Source organism: Rhineura floridana, chromosome 11 (assembly GCF_030035675.1).
Source record: "Rhineura floridana isolate rRhiFlo1 chromosome 11, rRhiFlo1.hap2, whole genome shotgun sequence".
In the NCBI taxonomy this organism is placed as follows: domain Eukaryota; kingdom Metazoa; phylum Chordata; class Lepidosauria; order Squamata; family Rhineuridae; genus Rhineura; species Rhineura floridana.
Window position 1 is genome coordinate 40,896,508 of NC_084490.1, and position 18,375 is coordinate 40,914,882.

An 18,375-nucleotide genomic window follows, 5' to 3' on the forward strand; every position below is an offset into this window, starting at 1 on the left:
AGATCCTAGTTATCCAGAACTCTCATTCAGCCCAAGGGGAGAATGCCTTTTGCTCCCTACTGGAACAAAGGAACCCAGAACTTTCAGGATTCTCATTCAAGCACTTAAGAATTGTTTAAGCTTTGCTGAAGAGCTTCAGGTTACAAAGAGGCCCTCCCATGGTTCTCTCTTTCAAAGCTAGTGGCAGGGTCTCCTTTTAGCAGACTCTGGCAATATGGTGCATGCAAAATGCATTTTTGTACTTTTAATACTTCAAGATTAAACAGGCAAAACAGCTCCTCCAGGGACAAAAGCAGCCCATGAAAAATAGCTGTTGCCTTTCAGAATATAACAGCCAACCCTGAAAACGCCGACATCCTTTGACAAGGGATGTGTTTCTCTGCAAAAAACACTGAATTCTGTGTCAAGTGCTGGTTTTTGTAACCTGGAAATTGTGCAAATTAAGGAAATCTGCATACTGTAGATTAGATTTTTTGGCATATTGTTTTTACCCACTGCATTTGTTAGTAATGAGGGTCATAGGAACAGAAAAGCCATACTAGAACAGGCCAAAAGGCCCATCTGGTCCATCATCGTGTTCTCGCAGTGGCCAGCCGGATGCCCACAAGAAGGACCTGAATATAATAACACTCTCCCCACTTGTGATTCCCAGCAACTGGTATTCAGAGGCATACAGAGAAGGGAGAACATAGCCATTGTGGCTAGTTGCCATTAATCCTCTATAATGAGCTAGCTCTGATCACACAAAATCTTGTTTTGTCTCCATCTTCTTCCCTTGCCCATTGCAATTCCATTGGCAGACTTTTTAAAGTCATGAGAAGAGTATGCTTTTGACAAACAACAGTAAAGCTAAGATTGTCAAGGTGCTGTTTCTTGCAACCATTACCAAATTCTGAGCCTGTGCAGAGTTAGGAAGATGCGATAGCATTGGTCTGTCTAGCTCAGTATTGTCTACACTGACTGGCAGTCCCTCTCCAGGGCTTTGGACAAGAATCTATTCAAGCTGTACCGGGAGGTGCATTCTGCAAAGTGTAAACCGATCAGCTGCAGCCTCCCACTCCAAAGGGGAAAATTTCAGGATGCAGATTGCAGAACGAAGTTACAGTTTATACCCAGCCCAGCATTTGAATCTCATGGTAGGCAAAGGATGACCAAAATAACCCCAGCCAAATGTAATCATAGGTGTTGTGCTTGCAAAGGTGAAGATCAACTCTGAAAGCAGGCGGGGCACAGAATCAATTGAAATAAAATTGGATAGGATTACTGAGTTGGGGTAGTGTGGTTGTCAGACCACACAGCTCCATCTTTTTGAGCTGTGGGATGATAGGACAAATGCCATTTAACTTGTCTATCACATTGCCTTTCCTCCAAGGAGCTGAGAGTGTTGTACATGGGTGTATCCCTTTATATTCTCTAACCTTGAGAGGGAGCCTAGCTGGATTAAAGAGTGACTGGTTCAAGGCTTCTAGTTAACTTCATGTCAAAGGAGAGAGTTTGAACCTGAGACTCACCTGTACAGTTCAGCCTTCTACCCACTGTGCCACACTGATTTGTAATTCCACCGCCAGTGTGGCATAGTGGTTAGAGTGTTGGACTATGATGTGGGAGACCAGGGTCCAAATCCCCACATAGCCATGAAGCTCACTGGGTGACATTGGGCCAGTCACTGCCTCTCAGCCTCACAGGAAGGCAATGGTAAACCACCTCTGAATACCACTTACCATGAAAACCCTATTCATAGGGTTGCCATAAGTCAGGATTGACTTGAAGGCAGTCCATTTCCATTTTCTCCCTCCCTTAAAAAATATGGCTGTACTTGGCACCTTAGCATTCAGCTTTTGCACACATCTTTTACTTTTTTCTAAAGATTTCTGTAGAAAGGAATGTCTCTGACACATCTTCCTTCAATCCGCTGAGCAAAGCAACATGCAATCTAGAAAAGCAGGGATATTACGCTTTCAGGAAAGCGGGGATATTACGCTTTCAGGAAAGGGCTGTCTTTTAGTGGTAGCACACATGTTTTGCACACTGAAGATCTCAGGCTCAATCCCTGGCATCTCCAGGAAGAACTGGGAAAGGTTTGTGGCTGAAATCTTTGAGAGACAACGCTGGTTGGTGCTGATAGTACTGAGCCAGTTGGGGTGACTCTGTATGAGTCAGCTTTCTTTGGCGCTGTGTATCAAGCACCAAACTGACCTAAACAGTGTTTACAATACAGACATAGTCTGGCTTTTTGTATTAAAAAAGTTCTTTTCTTTTAGGCTCAGTCCCAGGGGTCGATAACACTGAAAATAATTCCAGCCATCAAAGAAGAAGATTGCCTGAAGGACAGCAAGGTAAGAGATCTTCCTGGCAGTAAGAAAGCACGCTGGGCCTGTTCAGATAGTTTTCTGAATACATGTTTTGGGGGGGAACGGGCTTGTGGCCCCACCCCATGTAGATGTGTTTGGTGGAAGGTCTGAAAGGGCCTATGTTCATAGCTTCCATCACCAAAATTGTGGACTCTTTAATTGGGGAGATCAACACTCATCGTGGGCTGTTGATTAGTGCATGGGTTCTTCCAGACCTTCTGCTGAATGTGTGTGTAGAGGGGAGGCAGTGGTTGCAATCCCACTCTCCCTGATAAGGGCATCCAGGCAAATGATTGTACAGTGCTTTTGGCTTGTTAATACATGGATCTTCCCTTTGGCTCCATGGAGAATCCCCACAGCTCTCAGTTCAGAGCTGCGCTTACACTGTGAACATGAACGGATAGTTTTAACTGTGATGGCTTCTTGGGAGTTCCAAGAAGGGAGTCATGGCAGTTCAGCAGGTTGGAAACCAGTTTTCAGGTCAAGAGGGTAAGCATTTGGGTGGGGACTGTCTTGGGGCCAAAAAGTTGTAATAAATTGTAATAGCAGCAGTGGCAGAGCCTCTGCTTTGCACACAGAAGGTCCCAGGTTCAGTCCCCAGCATCTCCAGGTAGGGCTGGGAAAGACTCTTGTCTGAAATCAGAGTTGCTGTTGCCCAGGGAGGGAGGAAGTCAGGGCCAGCGCTACCTCTATGCAGAGGAAGGCAGCAGCCCCCCCCCCAAAATAGTTGGAGCAGATGCAGATCTCATTTGGCTTCTGAACATGGAATGTCAGATGGCAACATGCCTTGGGCTGGCCTGGAGGAGGTTGAGGAGGCAATTGACTCCATAACAGAAGGCCTCTTTGCTCATTAATGCCCTCGCATGTTCACTGGATGTGTGAGCGGGCTAATAAGCAAATAGGGCTAGATTGTCTTGAGGATGCAACCGAGCCCTTTGCTTGCATGTTTTCAAAAGACTTAAACAGGCCTGCTTGTAATCCAGCCCAAGAGAACCATTTTCATTGTATTTTTGAAGAGCTTATGGCTTATCCCACAGCGTGGGTGGGCTCTGTTGACCTTTCCCCTGAAATCAGTGGTTTGTCGGGATTTCTAAGGTCATGTTCTCCACATAAGAGGGACACAGTCTCTGGGTATGTGGGGTCAAAAATGGTTTGAACTGGCAGGCGTGTGTGTATACGTGCCAGTATGGTTTGAAAGGGCTCAGGGGCATGTGTGGACCAAAATGTTTTAGATGGTGTTTTGGGTGTATGGGGGAACTGCAATAGTGGCAGTGGCAGTTCCCCTCCCCCTTTCTCTTTTCACAGTTTAAAAAATGCTGCTGGTAATGTCGGCAGTGGTTTTCTTTTTTTTTAACTGCTTAAAAACAACAGCCCCCTGTCCACCCCCTGTCCACCCCCAGAATTCTCCTGGAATGACACTAGCATTACATTAGCTAGTTGTTATAGATTGCAGTTTAAAAAAAAACAGTTAAAAAAGCAACTGTTGCCAAAACAAACACTTTTTTTAAAAAAAAATGTAGAACAGGAACGTGGAACCTTTGGCCCTCCTGATGCTGATGGACTCCAACTCCCATCAGCCCCAGCCAGCACAGCCAGTGGTTAGGGATGTTAGGAATTGTAGTCCAGCAACATCTGGAGACCCACAGGTTCACCATCTTGATGTATAAGTGGCAGGGGAAGGAAGCCACCATCCTCACCATGGTAAGCGCCCCTCCCACCTAAAAACGCTTGAACTGTTTTGGGCCCCACCCCCCAAAATACTCTTATTTATTTATAATCTTAAGTAATTGAAGTGGCTCCTCCAATTTGCTGCTTGTGAATGGGGCTGACAAATGTGAGAGGCCAGTTTGGCCCAATGCTAATATATGTCCCTCCCCCTCCGCTCTACCATTTTGAGAACCATTGACTTTCTATTCATTTTATTTGTAATTTATGTTCATATTCCTGAGGCTCATGATGACATGCCATTGAGAATGATGAATTCTGCAGACTTTATAAAATTTTATGTTTTTTCTGTACTTGCGTGGAACTGCAGGAAACCCACAGCTCTGGCCATAATAGTCATTCTTTCATTACCAGGTGTTCATGAGAGCCCTCTTCTCCTATAACCCGAAAGAGGATAAAGCTATCCCATGCCAGGAGGCTGGGCTGCCATTTCAGAGAAGGCACATCTTGGAGGTGGTGAGCCAGGATGACCCAACATGGTGGCAGGCCAAGCGTGTGGGTGACACGAATCTTCGGGCAGGGCTGATCCCCTCTAAGCAGTTCCAAGAAAGGTTGGTCAGGGAGAGCAGTTGGGTGGCTCTGGGAGCAGGTGTGACAAGAAACCATAGCTGAACTTTTAGGATAATAAAGCAGTGATGAACATCCGCTTCCCTTGAGTGAGAAGGGAAGCAATTAGAAGTTTTTGCTTCTAGTTTGTGGTAAACCATAATTTGCTGTTTCATCCAAAGTTAACAAACTATGGTTTGTGCAAACTGTTGTTCACCTTCAAACCAGGATGAAACTGGGATTTGGGATTCACGGTTTGAAGACAAGCCAAGTGTTACCACATTTGGACAAAACCCCAAACAGTGGTTTTTTGCAACCTAGAAGGGGAAAAGTCAAGTGTCTAATCTCTTTCTCTTGTATGACATTCTTGGATGGCTGTTCCCCCTGGTGAAACATTTGGGAAAAGGGCCTCTAAGAGAAAATCTTCAAAACTTGGCCAGTTTCATATTAGAGAAAGTTTCCTGGCCCTTAGGGCTTCATAGATGATAACCAGCCCTTTGAATTGTGTCTGGAAACAAAGTGGTAGCCAGTTCCTCCAAAATGGGAGATGTGTGCTCCCTAAAATTGACTCCAGTTGACGTTCTGGCTGCAGTTATCTGAACCAGCTGAAGTTTCTATAGTCACTTTATCTCTGTGCTTCACCATCTACATTGGCTCCAAGTTTGTTTCCAGGTTCAATTCAGTGTTAGGTTTGAGTTTCGACCTTTTACACCTGAGGGGCCTCTTGTCTCCCTATATCTCTGCCCAAACCCTGACAGTGTTCCCAAACCTGGTGCCCTCCGAATGTTTTGGACTACAAAACATCTGGAGGGCAGCAGGTTCAGGAAGACTGTTCTGAGATCCTTAACAGAGCATCTTCTTTGCATGTCCTCATCATCTGATGTGTAGTGGATGGCTCCAGGGAAAAGGGTCTACTTCTAAGAAAGAGGCTTGCCTTCATGTCCTTTCAATGCTGAGTAAAGAGCTTTTTTTTAAATTTCCCAGACTTTAAAAAATCCTCTGTACATTGCTTTTATGCTGCTTGGTGCATGTTTTAATTTTGCTGGCTCCTGTTATGCTATTCTTTTTGTATTGTGGTGGTTTAATGCTCTTGTTTTAATTGTAATTTTAGCTCTTTGTAAGAGAGGTAGTGCATGATGCTAAATCCCATATAGCAGGGACAGGAGACCTGCATTGCTGGACTACAGTTCCCAATATCAGCCTTGACCATTGGCCCTGCTGACCTGGGCTGATGGGAGTTGGAGTCCAGCAACAGTTAGAGGTCCCCTATCCCTGCTTACAAGATCCTGCATTTGAGTAGTGCCTCTGTATAACTGAATTGGTTTTTAAGTGATCTGATCAGCCACATAGGATAAACTTGATTCCCCATGGCAAATCTTAGGCTCTGATCATCAAGACCAGTTTTTTCCTCTCTCTCTTAAGCCTCTCTGCAACCACACCAGCACTGGGGGGTTTAAAGAACAGTATCCAGCTCCGAAAGGCAGGATGCAGCTTGCCACTGTGAATTTTCTCCTCTTAAAAATTGATTTTTAGTACAAAGAAGGGGACAAATCAATGATAATAGAAACAAATGTTCTGCATGTTGCAATTGGCTGCCTTCCGCTTTTAATCACACCATTTCCTTTGAATATTCATCTTTGCACAGCTCCTCCTTCCTTCTGCCTATGGCAACTAAATAGCCAGAAAACGCACAAGAATCAGAAGCCAAGAATCCTGCAGTGCTGCAGATAGCTTTCAAAAGCAGGGAGAGGAAATAATGCCTCCCTTCTCCAGAGCTGCATTGGGGGGGGGCAACTTAGCCCTGGCCTCCACAAGCAGGCTCCCCTTCCCCGGCCATCACTTCTGTGCATACCACTGGCCTTTGCTATGGCCCTGCCACTGCGCTCACATTGCATACACAAAAGGCCTCCAACATCACACACCTGTTCCAGGCTCCATATACCCTCTGGGAGGCCTTGGACATTGCCCACTCCTTCCCAGTGAGGCTGTGTTAAGTCTGCTTCCAAATAAGAATCCAGCTGCTCTTGCCTTATCTTGCACTCACGCCCCTTGAACAAACCCGTTGATGTGGATGCTATGCAAATAGCTTGAACTGAGCTAGTTTGGATCTGAATCCCTGCATCTGCTTATCTCTTATTCCAGGAAAAGACGCAAGGGAGGATGGGGAAGGTGGGGCATGAGTTCAGGCAGGGAATCAGGACCTTGGAGAGCTCTAAGGGCAGCTGAACCAAGTTCAAGCTGCGTACGGGTGTCCAACAGCAACTGACTAGGTTATTGCTGCAGCGAAGGTCAGGAGCCAACGGAGGGTTTAAATCAGGGATGGGGAACCTGTGGCCCTCCAGAGGTTGCTGGACTGTAATTCCCATCATCCCTGACCATTGCTCATGCTGTCTGGGGTTGATGGGAATTGGAATCCAATAACATCTGGAAGGCCACAGGTTCCCCATTCCTGTTCAAATAGGCTGCACCTCAGAAGACCCTTCTGATTGTAGGGAGGCTGGCCCCTGACAGCTTACAGAACAGATCCAGGAATGGGATCTGCTTCTACTCCAACTGTTACTGGCAGCCATGTCCCCATCAAAGAAACCTATCCATGTTTGTTCTGGAACAGTGACCATTTCAATGTGCTGCTCCACCCACCAAATACATAACTGGATAGGATGTGGAATCAATGGAGGAAGTCTCAGAATCAAGGACTAAGAGCTTTGAAAAGCAGCGAGAAGAATGAGGGAGATGGCTGGAGGGGGCAATGGTGCAGGCTGTGTATAGCAGTGCAGAGTAGAGCTGTTGTAGGCATTAGGCAACGAATGGTGTATTGGGCGATGAACTGCCCCCCAAACCTAAAGAGACCCCATTCAGAATCAGCATCCAACCTTGCTTGGCATCACTAACAAGCACCCCTTTTAGATTGTAAGCTCCTTGGGGACAGGGACCTGACCTCCTGACCTGTCTTCTGTGAAGCTGCATGCACACTGATGTTGCCATATAAACAGCAATAATAGCCTCTAGCTGAAATGGTCCAGCCCGTTCAAGACAAATTCCAATTATTTTATTGCCACATCTCATCCCTGGAATGTATGAAGAAAGTGTATGCATTTGAGCATGAACAGAGTGTCTCATGCTCTCCAGTTAGTAAATGCAACATCTCTGATTCAGGGTAAGGGGCTTCCAGATCAGAGGGCTTCTTTTTCAGCATCTGCCATTGGAGAAATGAATCACTCTGCGTTTCTATTAGTTTGACGTGCTAAAACCTCTCTAATTGTCCCATTGTTTGTACACTCCTGTGAGGAGGTGTAACAGAGTGCCAATTTGTACATTAACCTCCTTTTATAATGAGTTAGCAGTCTGTTTGGGAGCAGGGTTAAGACATCATGTCATGATGGCTTATTAAGATAATTTTATTGGAGCAAGATACAAACCTATTGATTACTTGGCCAGCGTACTACTTTTATTACGTGACCATCTCTTGTGAAGGTACACTGTGGATGTCTTCCAGGAAAAACAACAACAATGAAGACTCAGATCAAACTTTCTCCACCTGCTTTAAAAAAAAGGAGTGAGTGAAGGGTGCATTATAATTGAGGACGGGAGTGTCTCTGGAGGAATGGTTCTGTGAACAGGCAGCAGAACCATTGATTACAACAGGGGTGGGTACCTTGCCAGCCCAAGGGCCACGTTCCCTTCTGGGCAACCTTCTGAGGGCCACAAGCTAATGGTGGGCAGGGCCAGAGGCAAGAGTGGGTGGAGCAACAAATATAAATTTTATATTATTTTACTTAATTGCTTGTTACCTGAAAGGTCTCCAACTGACTTATATTTAAAAACAAACATAAGTACTTTATACCATGAAAAATTCATATAAAACATTAACATGCACGCACACGCTGCTCCATAACAGCCACAGGGAGCTTTAGTAGCATACTAACAGCAGTGTAAAGTCAGCTCAGCCCATCAAAAGCCTGGGGAAAAAAAGGTAAGTCTGCTTGGCCCCGAAAAGATGGTGAAGACACCAGGTGGACCTCGCTGGGGAGAGCATTTCACAGATGGGGAGCCACAACTGAAAATGCCCTCTCCCTTGTCATCTCCCTCTCGGCCTCCTTCAGAAGGAGGACTTGTATAAGAGCCTCAGATAAAGATCTAAGGGTCTGGGTAGGTTCATGTCAGGAGAGACATTCCAGAAGATATTGGGGTCCTGAGCCATGAAGAGGTTTATAGGTAACTGTGCCACGGTCCAGACTTCAGCTGTCTGGAATGTGTTCGCATCAATGGACTCAATGCTATATGCCCCCTTACCAAAGACCACTGGAATTAGGTTCCCTTGCTGCCCTCAAGCTAGTTTACACACACAGAGAGACAAAGAAAAGAGGCATTATCAGAGTTCAAGGACACATTCCGAATCAGGCTAAAACAGTGTGAATCAGGGCCATTGAGGAGTGTTAGGCTGAGGAGGAGATGTAGTGTGGGGGGAGTCCCAAGGGACAGATAGAGAAATTTGGAGGGCCACATTTGGCCCCCTAGGCCTAACGTTCCTGAACACTGCACGAGAAGATATATGAACAGTAAAGGTAACTGAGGCAGTGTGATAAAGAGCTTAGAGGGCCAGACTTAGACATGGAGGCCCAGGTTCACATCACATCCCCAGTCGGTCATGATGCTGATTGGGTGAGGCCTAGTCACTATCTCTCAGTCTAATCTACCTTACAGGGTTGCTGTGAGATAGAATGGGAGGGAAGAACCATGTAAGACCCCCAAGCTCCTTTGGAAGAAGGTTGGGATTATAGAAAAAAGGCTGGGCTGAGGGTCATCAACATCTGGATGCAGCTTCAAATCCTTACATTTTTGAATGCAGCAAAGCCATAAAATAGATAAGGGGAAACACACAGTTTGTGGTTATTCAGAATTGCTTCTCGGTAGTGAACACAGACACCCCTGGAATGGATCAGGAACGTGTTCTGGATCAGGACTCCACAGCTGCTTCCCTCCCCTGTGGAATAAAAGCAGCCACTTTTAGCTTTTTAAAAATTGCTATTATTAACTGAATAAAATAATGTGTAATTTGGTTCTTCATTCCATTGTTTTAATAGAAACTGAGTGCAACTAACTTGGTCACATCGATATCATACATTTAAAGCAGTCTTAAACGGCTAGAACAGTCATGGCTTTGCCCCAAATAATTGTGGGAACTCTAGTTTGTTGAGGGTGCTGGGAACTGTAGCTCTGTGAGGGGTCTCCTAACAACTCAGCACCCTTCATCTACAGTTCCCAGGATTCTTTGGGGGAGCCATGATTGTTGAAGTGGCGTAAGACTGCTTCAAATGTATGGTGCGGACATGACTTTATTCAGGATCCAACCCAGATCGTTTGACTAAAGACTATCACTTTCTTCTTACATTTCCCCTTTTCTGAATCTGAACTATGAACTCTTGTTTTTGCACATAGGCGTTTGATGTACAGAAGGGCCATGGGCGCAGTGCACAACACCAGAAGTGTGGCAAAACCACTCTGTGAGTCTCTTGTTTGGTCAATGTGATTTGTGTTTTCACTGCATCTGGTTCCCCTCCCCCCCCATATTCTTTGGTGAGGTTTTGTAATGCCATCCCTTGAAAGGTACAAGGCCACACAAAGAGCCTGCAGTATTGCTGTATTGTGTTGTTCAGATACAGCAGCAGTGATGTAGCACTGCGGGGGAGGCGAGAGTAATACAGGGAAGGTAGCTCTGTGGTGTGAAGAAAGCATTTTGTGTCCCATCCTCCACTCACTTCTGTGGAGTTAATGACAGCCATTTGTTCTATGCTCATGCAATGCAGGGCTAGAGGAATGTGAATCGGGGAAGGAAGGCTTACAATCATAAATTCGGAAGGGATCTCTCAGGCCACCAAGTTGACCCCCTGCTCAGTGCAGGAATCAAACTTATAGTATACCTGACAGGTGGCTGTCCGGTTGCCTCTTGAATGCCTCTAGTGTTGGAGAGCCCACCACCTCCTTAGGTAATTGGTTCCATTGTTGTTCCCCTCTAACAGTTAAGAAGCTTTTTCCTGATGTTCAGCCGAAATCTGGCTTAGAACCAGCCACTAGGGAACTTGTATATAAATAGTAAATTCCTAATCTCATATGAGCGATGGGCAATACATAAACAATCAGTTGCAGAGTTTATTAATCAGAATACTCCTGCAAAAGGACAAAGGTCAGATTATGGGAGAATACTATAATGATAACATGATTTATGTCGATGTGATGACCCTGTAAATAAAGTTAGTATGACCAATACAAGCCCTGCAAGGTATGCAGGCAACCCATGGTGCCTAAGTCAAGGCACTATATCTGGCTTGTTGGGATCTATTCTTGAGAAAGCCCTGTACAAAGGCACTTGATGCCTTGCCAAGTGGCAAGACCATGCGTGGTATCTTTCCTCCCTTCCATACAACCTTTTGCTTTCCCTGCAGGAGCTGCACTGATTGCCAGCATTCCAAGGCTGGTCCTTCCCTCTCAGAAGTTAGAATGTTTAAATGGATACTGTGTGTTATCACAGTAGCTCAGCCAATGGCTGATGAGATTCAAACACAGTTGCCAGTCCTTATTGGGAGGGGTTTTTTCAATTTTTTTGTACACAATTCTGGGATGCTTAAAAATTAAGTTATGTTGCAGGGCAGGCTACCCCCATCCCTAAAGTCATTGCAGGCTTTGTATATCTGCTGCTTTCTCTGGCCTGATCCTTATGATTAAGATAGCCACTCCATATCCTGTTATAAGAATGATTTAGTGAAATGACTATAAGGTGGTAGTGGTGTTTTTTTTGGGGGGGGGCATTGTGATGACTGGTTTTGTGAATGTTCTGACACACATGTGGAGCTCACCAGCTGCTAAAAAACTTTCGCAATCTGGGTTGAGTCCAGAGATTGCTTTATGCCCAGATGTAGCCCCATCAAAGTATCAGTCCTGGAGCCAGCATTGAAATAGTAAAGGGCAGTGTCACTGCAAACGCACAGATGGTCTTTCCTTGGTCACTGTTGTCTCTGCTCATCCCCTGCATATCTGGATTCCAAGCAAACCTGAGTCCCAGCTACCTCTTTCTTTTTAAAGATTAAGCATTGTGTAACAAGTGAAGTGGAACATTTTAAGCAGGAAACCTTCCTCATTTCAAAATGCATTGTTTAATAAAATTAATTTGTAGCACAATGAATATAATGTAAGTCAGGCTGAACAATTGGAATGGATATAGTACCAGGCAAATCTACAATCAAAGATATAATTAACTTTTTTCAGGTGACTAACCATAGAAGCACATATATTTATGCATACAGCACTTCAGGCATACTAAAATGAGCATGTTAACCATTTTCAGTGCCTTCATTTCCCCCCGCCCTTTAAAATCTAAATAAGAGAAGGGAACTATTTGCTATTGACTGTGTTTGAACTATCATATCTCTGTATAATAAGCCAGGAAACTATGGTTAACAACTTTGGAACAACCTGTCATGGCCCCGTCAGAGGACTCCTCAGATGAGGACGACTCGGGAGTAACAGCAGCAGACCCAGGAGCAGCAGGAGACATGGAGGAGCCTCCTGAGAATCCAGCTCCTTCTGCCCCCCAGCTGCAGAGCACCCCAGGGACAGCAGAGGCCCTGCAGCCAGACACAGACAGTGAACAGGATACTCCCCCCTCACCTGCAGAACGTAGACAGCAGAAGGTCAGGCAGAAGAGAGGCAGGCCTGTCTCCTTAAGGCCCAAACGCTGAGGGCTCACACCTGCTGTCCATCCTGCTCTTTATAAGGCACCCCTTGGCTGCAGCTTGTTGCTGACTGCAACGTCAGGCGTGGCTTTGTGTAGACCTAGTTTCCCTGCAGCATCTCTTTGACTGACCTCCTTGGCAATTGATCCCGGACCTCCACTGACCTCGCTTCTGGACTTCTGACTCGGCAAGTACGCTTCGGATAGGCCTGGCAGATTTACAACCCGACTGCTGGCTAAGGACTTTCCTTCCCTGCCAAAGACCCAGGAATTTCCAGCCCCCCCTGACACTGCTGATGCAGTGTAGAGCTGACAGTTTGCAGTCAGCCCAAACAAAGCAGGCAACAAAGGAGTGGGGGAAGTGCTGACCATGGAGCAACTCCAGCAGGAAAACTTGCTCCTGCGCTCACAAGTAGACCAGCTGCTGTTGGCCGTCCAAGGCTTGCAAACCCAGCTAGCAGCAGCCCCACCCCCTCTCCCTACAGGGAGAGCCAAGTGCCCTGTGACTCTCCCAGAGAAATTTACTGGGGCTTCCGACCAGCTCTCAGCCTTCTTGGCCCAGGCCCAGCTCTTCATGGAGTTACGCCCAGAGGCCTTCCCAGATGATAAGACCCGGGTGGGATTCTTGATTAACCTCTGCACCGGGGCGGCAGCTAGATGGGCCACGCCCCTGCTCCTCGAGCGGAGCCCCGTGCTCAACGACCTAGCCGGCTTCACCAGAGAACTGAAGGCTATGTTCGAGGACCCAGTCCAATCTGCTACAGCCAACCGCTGGATACGCAGGCTGTGGCAAGGCCGACGCCCCTTGGGGGAATATGTAACAGACTTTCGTCTATTGCAACAAAACCTGGGCTGGAACGAAGCCGCTCTCATGGACCAGTTTCAGGAGGGGCTGTCGGATGAGCTCCTGGATGAGCTAGCTAGGTTGGAGCGCCCTGGAACCCTGCAAGCCCTCATACACCTGTGTCTCCAGATTGACGGGAGGCTGGAAAGCAGGCATGCTGCCAACCGACCCCGGCCAGTCTACAGAGCATCAGCCCCAGTGGCTGGGCCCTTGGAGCCTGTCGGCAAGGACCCTACACCCCCGGCAGAACCAATGCAGCTGGGAGGGGCTCGGCCACGTCTCTCTGCGGCCGAAAAGCTGCGACGCCGGCAACAGGGCCTCTGCCTGTATTGCGGGACCCCAGGACATTTTGCAGCCCAGTGTTCCGCGAAACGACCCACAGCCCCTGCCTCGGGAAACACCCATGCCCCGGCCTTCACAGGCCCCTGAGCCGGGGCACCGTCATGGTTCAAGGGGCCTGCCACCTCAGTTCCTCACCGCCCAAGCATCTGACCGTGTTGATCGCACTGACAGTCCCCGGAAGGCGGACCCTACAAGTACCTGCCATGCTGGACTCAGGATCCACCAGCAATTTTATGGACGTGTCCTTTGCCAAGCTCCACCGGGTTCCTAGTCAACCCATTCACCGCCCCCTCCTGGTGGAGACTATTGATGGCCGGCTTCTCGCCTCGGGCCCTGTAGTACAGGAGAGAGTGCCGCTCGACATGTTCCTGGGGGAGCACGAGGAAAGCCTCCAGTTCTACCTGGCTGCCGCACCCCACTTCCCGGTCGTGCTGGGCCTGGCATGGCTCCAGCGGCATGACCCCATCATCCAGTACCGGGAGTTCGCGGATGTGTTTGGGAAGCAAGAGGCAGACCAGTTGCCGCCCCATCGTCCTTACGACTGTCCCATTGACCTGCTCCCCGGAGCCAAGATTCCTGTGGGCCGGCTTTATTCCCTGTCAGAACCCGAACTGGCAGCCCTCAGAGAGTTCCTCGACAAGAACCTGCGCCGAGGGTTCATTCGCCCTTCCACGTCCCCTGCAGCCGCCCCTGTCCTCTTTGTCAAAAAGAAATGTGGGGAACTCCGGCTGTGCAATGACTACCGTGCCCTCAACCAGATTACAGTTCGGAATCGCTACCCTCTGCCCCTGATCCCAGAACTGTTAGAGCGGCTGCGGGGTGCTCGCATTTTCACCAAACTAGACCTGAGAGGGGCCTACAACCTGGTGCGTATGCGGGAGGGCGATGAGTGGAAGACGGCCTTCCGCACCCGTTATGGGCACTTTGAGTACACCGTGATGCCGTTTGGCTTGTGCAACGCCCCTGCCGTCTTCCAGCACTTCATGAACGACATCTTCCGGGACCTCCTAGACCGCTTCCTGGTGATCTACTTGGATGACATCCTGATCTACTCGCGGAACCCCTCGGAACATAAGGAGCACGTTCGAGCGGTGCTGCAGCGCCTACGGGAGCACCGCCTCTTCGCCAAGCTCGAAAAATGCGCCTTTGACCTCACGACCGTGGATTTCCTAGGCCATCGGATCTCGCCCTCGGGTATCCAGATGGACCCCGCCAAAATTGAGACCATCCTCCACTGGGCAGCTCCGCAAAGCCCCAAAGATGTGCAGCTCTTCTTGGGCTTCGCCAACTATTACCGCCGGTTCATCTCCCACTTCTCCGAACTCACCACGCCCATATCAGACCTGCTTCGAGGCAAAGAGAAGTTTGTTTGGACCGAGGCCGCTCAACAGGCCTTCCGGCGCCTCCAACACGCCTTTACATCTGAACCCATCCTCCAGCAACCCGACCCTACCCGACCTTACATAGTGGAGGCCGATGCATCTGATAAGGCAGTGGCAGCGGTCCTACTTCAGCCGGTGGGGAGCAAGCAGTCCCTGCTCCCCTGTGCGTTCCACTCCCAGAAACTCAACGCTTCAGAACAGAACTACACCATTTGGGAGAAGGAGTTACTGGCCATCAAAGTAGCCTTCGAGACCTGGCGTCATCTCCTGGAAGGGGCACGCCATCCGGTCCAGGTACAAACAGACCACCGAAATCTGGAGCACCTGCAAAGCGCCCGACGGCTGAACCAACGCCAGATCCGGTGGTCCCTGTTTTTCTCCCGGTTCCAGTTCACGGTCACCTACCTCCCTGGCCGCCGAAACACCCTAGCAGACGCGCTCTCTCGCAAGCCAGAATACCAAGCCGAGCAGGTCGATCGCCCCCTTCACCCAATTCTTCGCCCAGAGAACTTCGCCGCTACCCACCAGCCGCAACCCCTCCTGGACCGGGTGCAGGAACAGCAGCAAAAGGACCCCTACGCCCTGGCCCAGCAGCGAGAGCTCCAGTCAGGGATGCCCGCCCGGGACAGCCCCTTTTCCTTGCAGCAGGGCCTCTTGTATCACCGGAACCGGTTGTACGTTCCCCCGGGAGCTCTGCGGGGAGAGGTGCTCCACCTCTGCCATGACAGCCAGCCGGCAGGGCATTTTGGAACGTATAAAACCCTCCACTTGGTCCTACGGGATTTCTGGTGGCCCCAGGTCCAAGCGGACGTCAAGGACTATGTAGCGGCCTGTGATACCTGCCAGCGAGCCAAGAGCCACCCCGGCAAGCCCCCGGGGCTCCTGCTCCCACTGCCTACCCCCCCCGGGCCCTGGCGCTCGGTCTCCCTGGATTTTATCACAGACTTACCGGCCTCCCGGGGAATGACCACCATCCTCGTAGTCGTAGACCTGTTCACCAAGATGGCCCATTTCCTCCCCTGTGCCGGCCTACCCTCTGCCCCAGAAACTGCACAACTGTTCTTGACCCAGGTTTTCCGGTTACACGGCCTCCCCGACCACCTGATCTCTGACCGAGGAGCCCAGTTCACCGCCCGGTTCTGGCAGGCCCTGTTTCGGGCCCTGAATGTCCAGATCCACTTGTCCTCCGCCCACCACCCTCAATCAGATGGACAAACAGAACGTACCAACGCCACCGTCGAACAATACCTGCGGTGTTACACCTGCTTCCAACAGGACAATTGGGTGGATCTGTTACCGCTGGCGGAGTTCGCGTATAATAACTCCGTGCATGCCTCCACGCGCCAGACCCCGTTCTTTGCCTCTTACGGCTACCACCCCCGATTCTTCCCCTCAGTGCGACCCCCGTCGCTGGTCCCCGCTGCGGATGTCATGCTGCAGGAGTTGCAAGCCCTGCAGGCAGTCCTGAAGGAGCAGCTGGAGCAGGCCAAGGACGCATATAAGCGCTTTGCTGACCGCCACCGCCAACCAGGCCCGCCGCTGAAGGTAGGCGACCGGGTATGGCTCTCAACCAAATTCCTGCGTTCGCAACGGCCGTCTCACAAGCTGGAGGCTCGGAATGCAGGTCCCTTCCGGATCACCCAGCAAATTAACCCGGTGGCATTCCGGCTCCAACTCCCTGCCTCCTTCCGCATTCACCCTGTCTTCCATAGATCACTGCTGACTCCCGCACTCCCACCTCACCCCTTGGGTAGTCAACCACGGCCCCCACCACCGATACAAGTCAACGGGGAAGAGGAATTCGAAGTGGCGCAGATCCTGGACTCCCGGAGGCATCGGGGCTGCCTCCAGTACCTCATGTGGCGCAGGTGCATGCCCCTCGTCTGGTCCGGCGCTTCCACCAGCGCTACCCGGATAAGCCGGGCCCCGGCGGGAGGCGGAGGGTTGGTCGTGGGGCGGGGGATAGTGTCATGGCCCCGTCAGAGGACTCCTCAGATGAGGACGACTCGGGAGTAACAGCAGCAGACCCAGCAGCAGCAGGAGACACGGAGGAGCCTCCTGAGAATCCAGCTCCTTCTGCCCCTCAGCTGCAGAGCACCCCAGGGACAGCAGAGGCCCTGCAGCCAGACACAGACAGTGAACAGGATACTCCCCCCTCACCTGCAGAACGTAGACAGCAGAAGGTCAGGCAGAAGAGAGGCAGGCCTGTCTCCTTAAGGCCCAAACGCTGAGGGCTCACACCTGCTGTCCATCCTGCTCTTTATAAGGCACCCCTTGGCTGCAGCTTGTTGCTGACTGCAACGTCAGGCGTGGCTTTGTGTAGACCTAGTTTCCCTGCAGCATCTCTTTGACTGACCTCCTTGGCAATTGATCCCGGACCTCCACTGACCTCGCTTCTGGACTTCTGACTCGGCAAGTACGCTTCGGATAGGCCTGGCAGATTTACAACCCGACTGCTGGCTAGGGACTTTCCTTCCCTGCCAAAGACCCAGAAATTTCCAGCCCCCCCTGACACTGCTGATGCAGTGTAGAGCTGACACAACCCAGGATGTTTTGACGTTGCTTTAATATCCTAGGTTGTTTTGAAGGAGATAACTATAGTTTCCTAGTTTCCGAAATGGGAAACTGTGGTGAATTATAAAGACTTCCTGGTTTAATTGTGGCTCATGTGAAGGGGCAGAGGTGAGAAAAGGAGGGGGGAACCCCAGGATGTCAAAAGGAAAAAACGTAGATGATGAAATTCCAAATGGATTTAATAAAACTTTTTAAAAGAAATGTGCCCAACACACGTTTCGGCTTGACAAATCTCAGCCTTTGTCAGGGGCTAAAACAAATAAATATAAAATACAATCAATAGATAGTTTGTATCAAATATCTACGTACAATATATATCTGAACCATGAACAGGGGTAGGGCACATTTCTTTTAAAAAGTTTTATTAAATCCATTTGGAATTTCATCATCTACATTTTTCCTTTTTTCCTTTTGACATCCTGAGGTTCCCCCTCCTTTTCTCACCTCTGCCCCTTTGGATGCCATCCACTCCTGCCAGTCATGTGAAGGGGCTGCATGTATAGACCACAGACGTGTTCGTATCTCAGCTTCATAAACTATGATATGATCATCCAAACATAAAAAAACCCCTTGAAACTAACATTTAGATCACAGTAACAGTGCAATCCTGTGCATGCCTACTAAGAAATTATATGCATATCTGCTAATACATTTGATTTTATAGGACTGTAGCCTTGGAATGTTTTATTAATCCCCCCCTCTGATATTTCAATTCAAATAATATTGGCTATTGCAAAAACTTCAGGGAGATGTATACACTATTTAAAATCCACACTGCATTATTTATTTCTGTTTACTAAATATGTCAAACAGCCATAATATCTCCGATCTCAGGGTATTTAGGGCAGCTGAACATTTTCCATTTCATTTTTTTGTTGGAAA

At 49.0% G+C, this 18,375-nt stretch overlaps 1 protein-coding gene across 10 annotated transcripts in view; it reads left to right on the plus strand.

Moving 5' to 3' along the window:
• The window catches only part of MPP3 (MAGUK p55 scaffold protein 3), an 89,917-nt gene that overhangs the window by 35,829 nt on the left and 35,713 nt on the right, over positions 1-18,375 (plus strand). For 9 of the 10 annotated variants that reach the window (XM_061591361.1, XM_061591360.1, XM_061591366.1 and 6 more), the window contains 4 exons: positions 2,262-2,336; positions 4,431-4,627; positions 8,119-8,178; positions 10,062-10,126. In XM_061591361.1, the coding sequence (XP_061447345.1) occupies positions 2,262-2,336; positions 4,431-4,627; positions 8,119-8,178; positions 10,062-10,126 (397 nt within the window). The remainder of the gene's footprint in view (positions 1-2,261; positions 2,337-4,430; positions 4,628-8,118; positions 8,179-10,061; positions 10,127-18,375) is intronic. The other variant, XM_061591367.1, reaches the window with a different exon arrangement.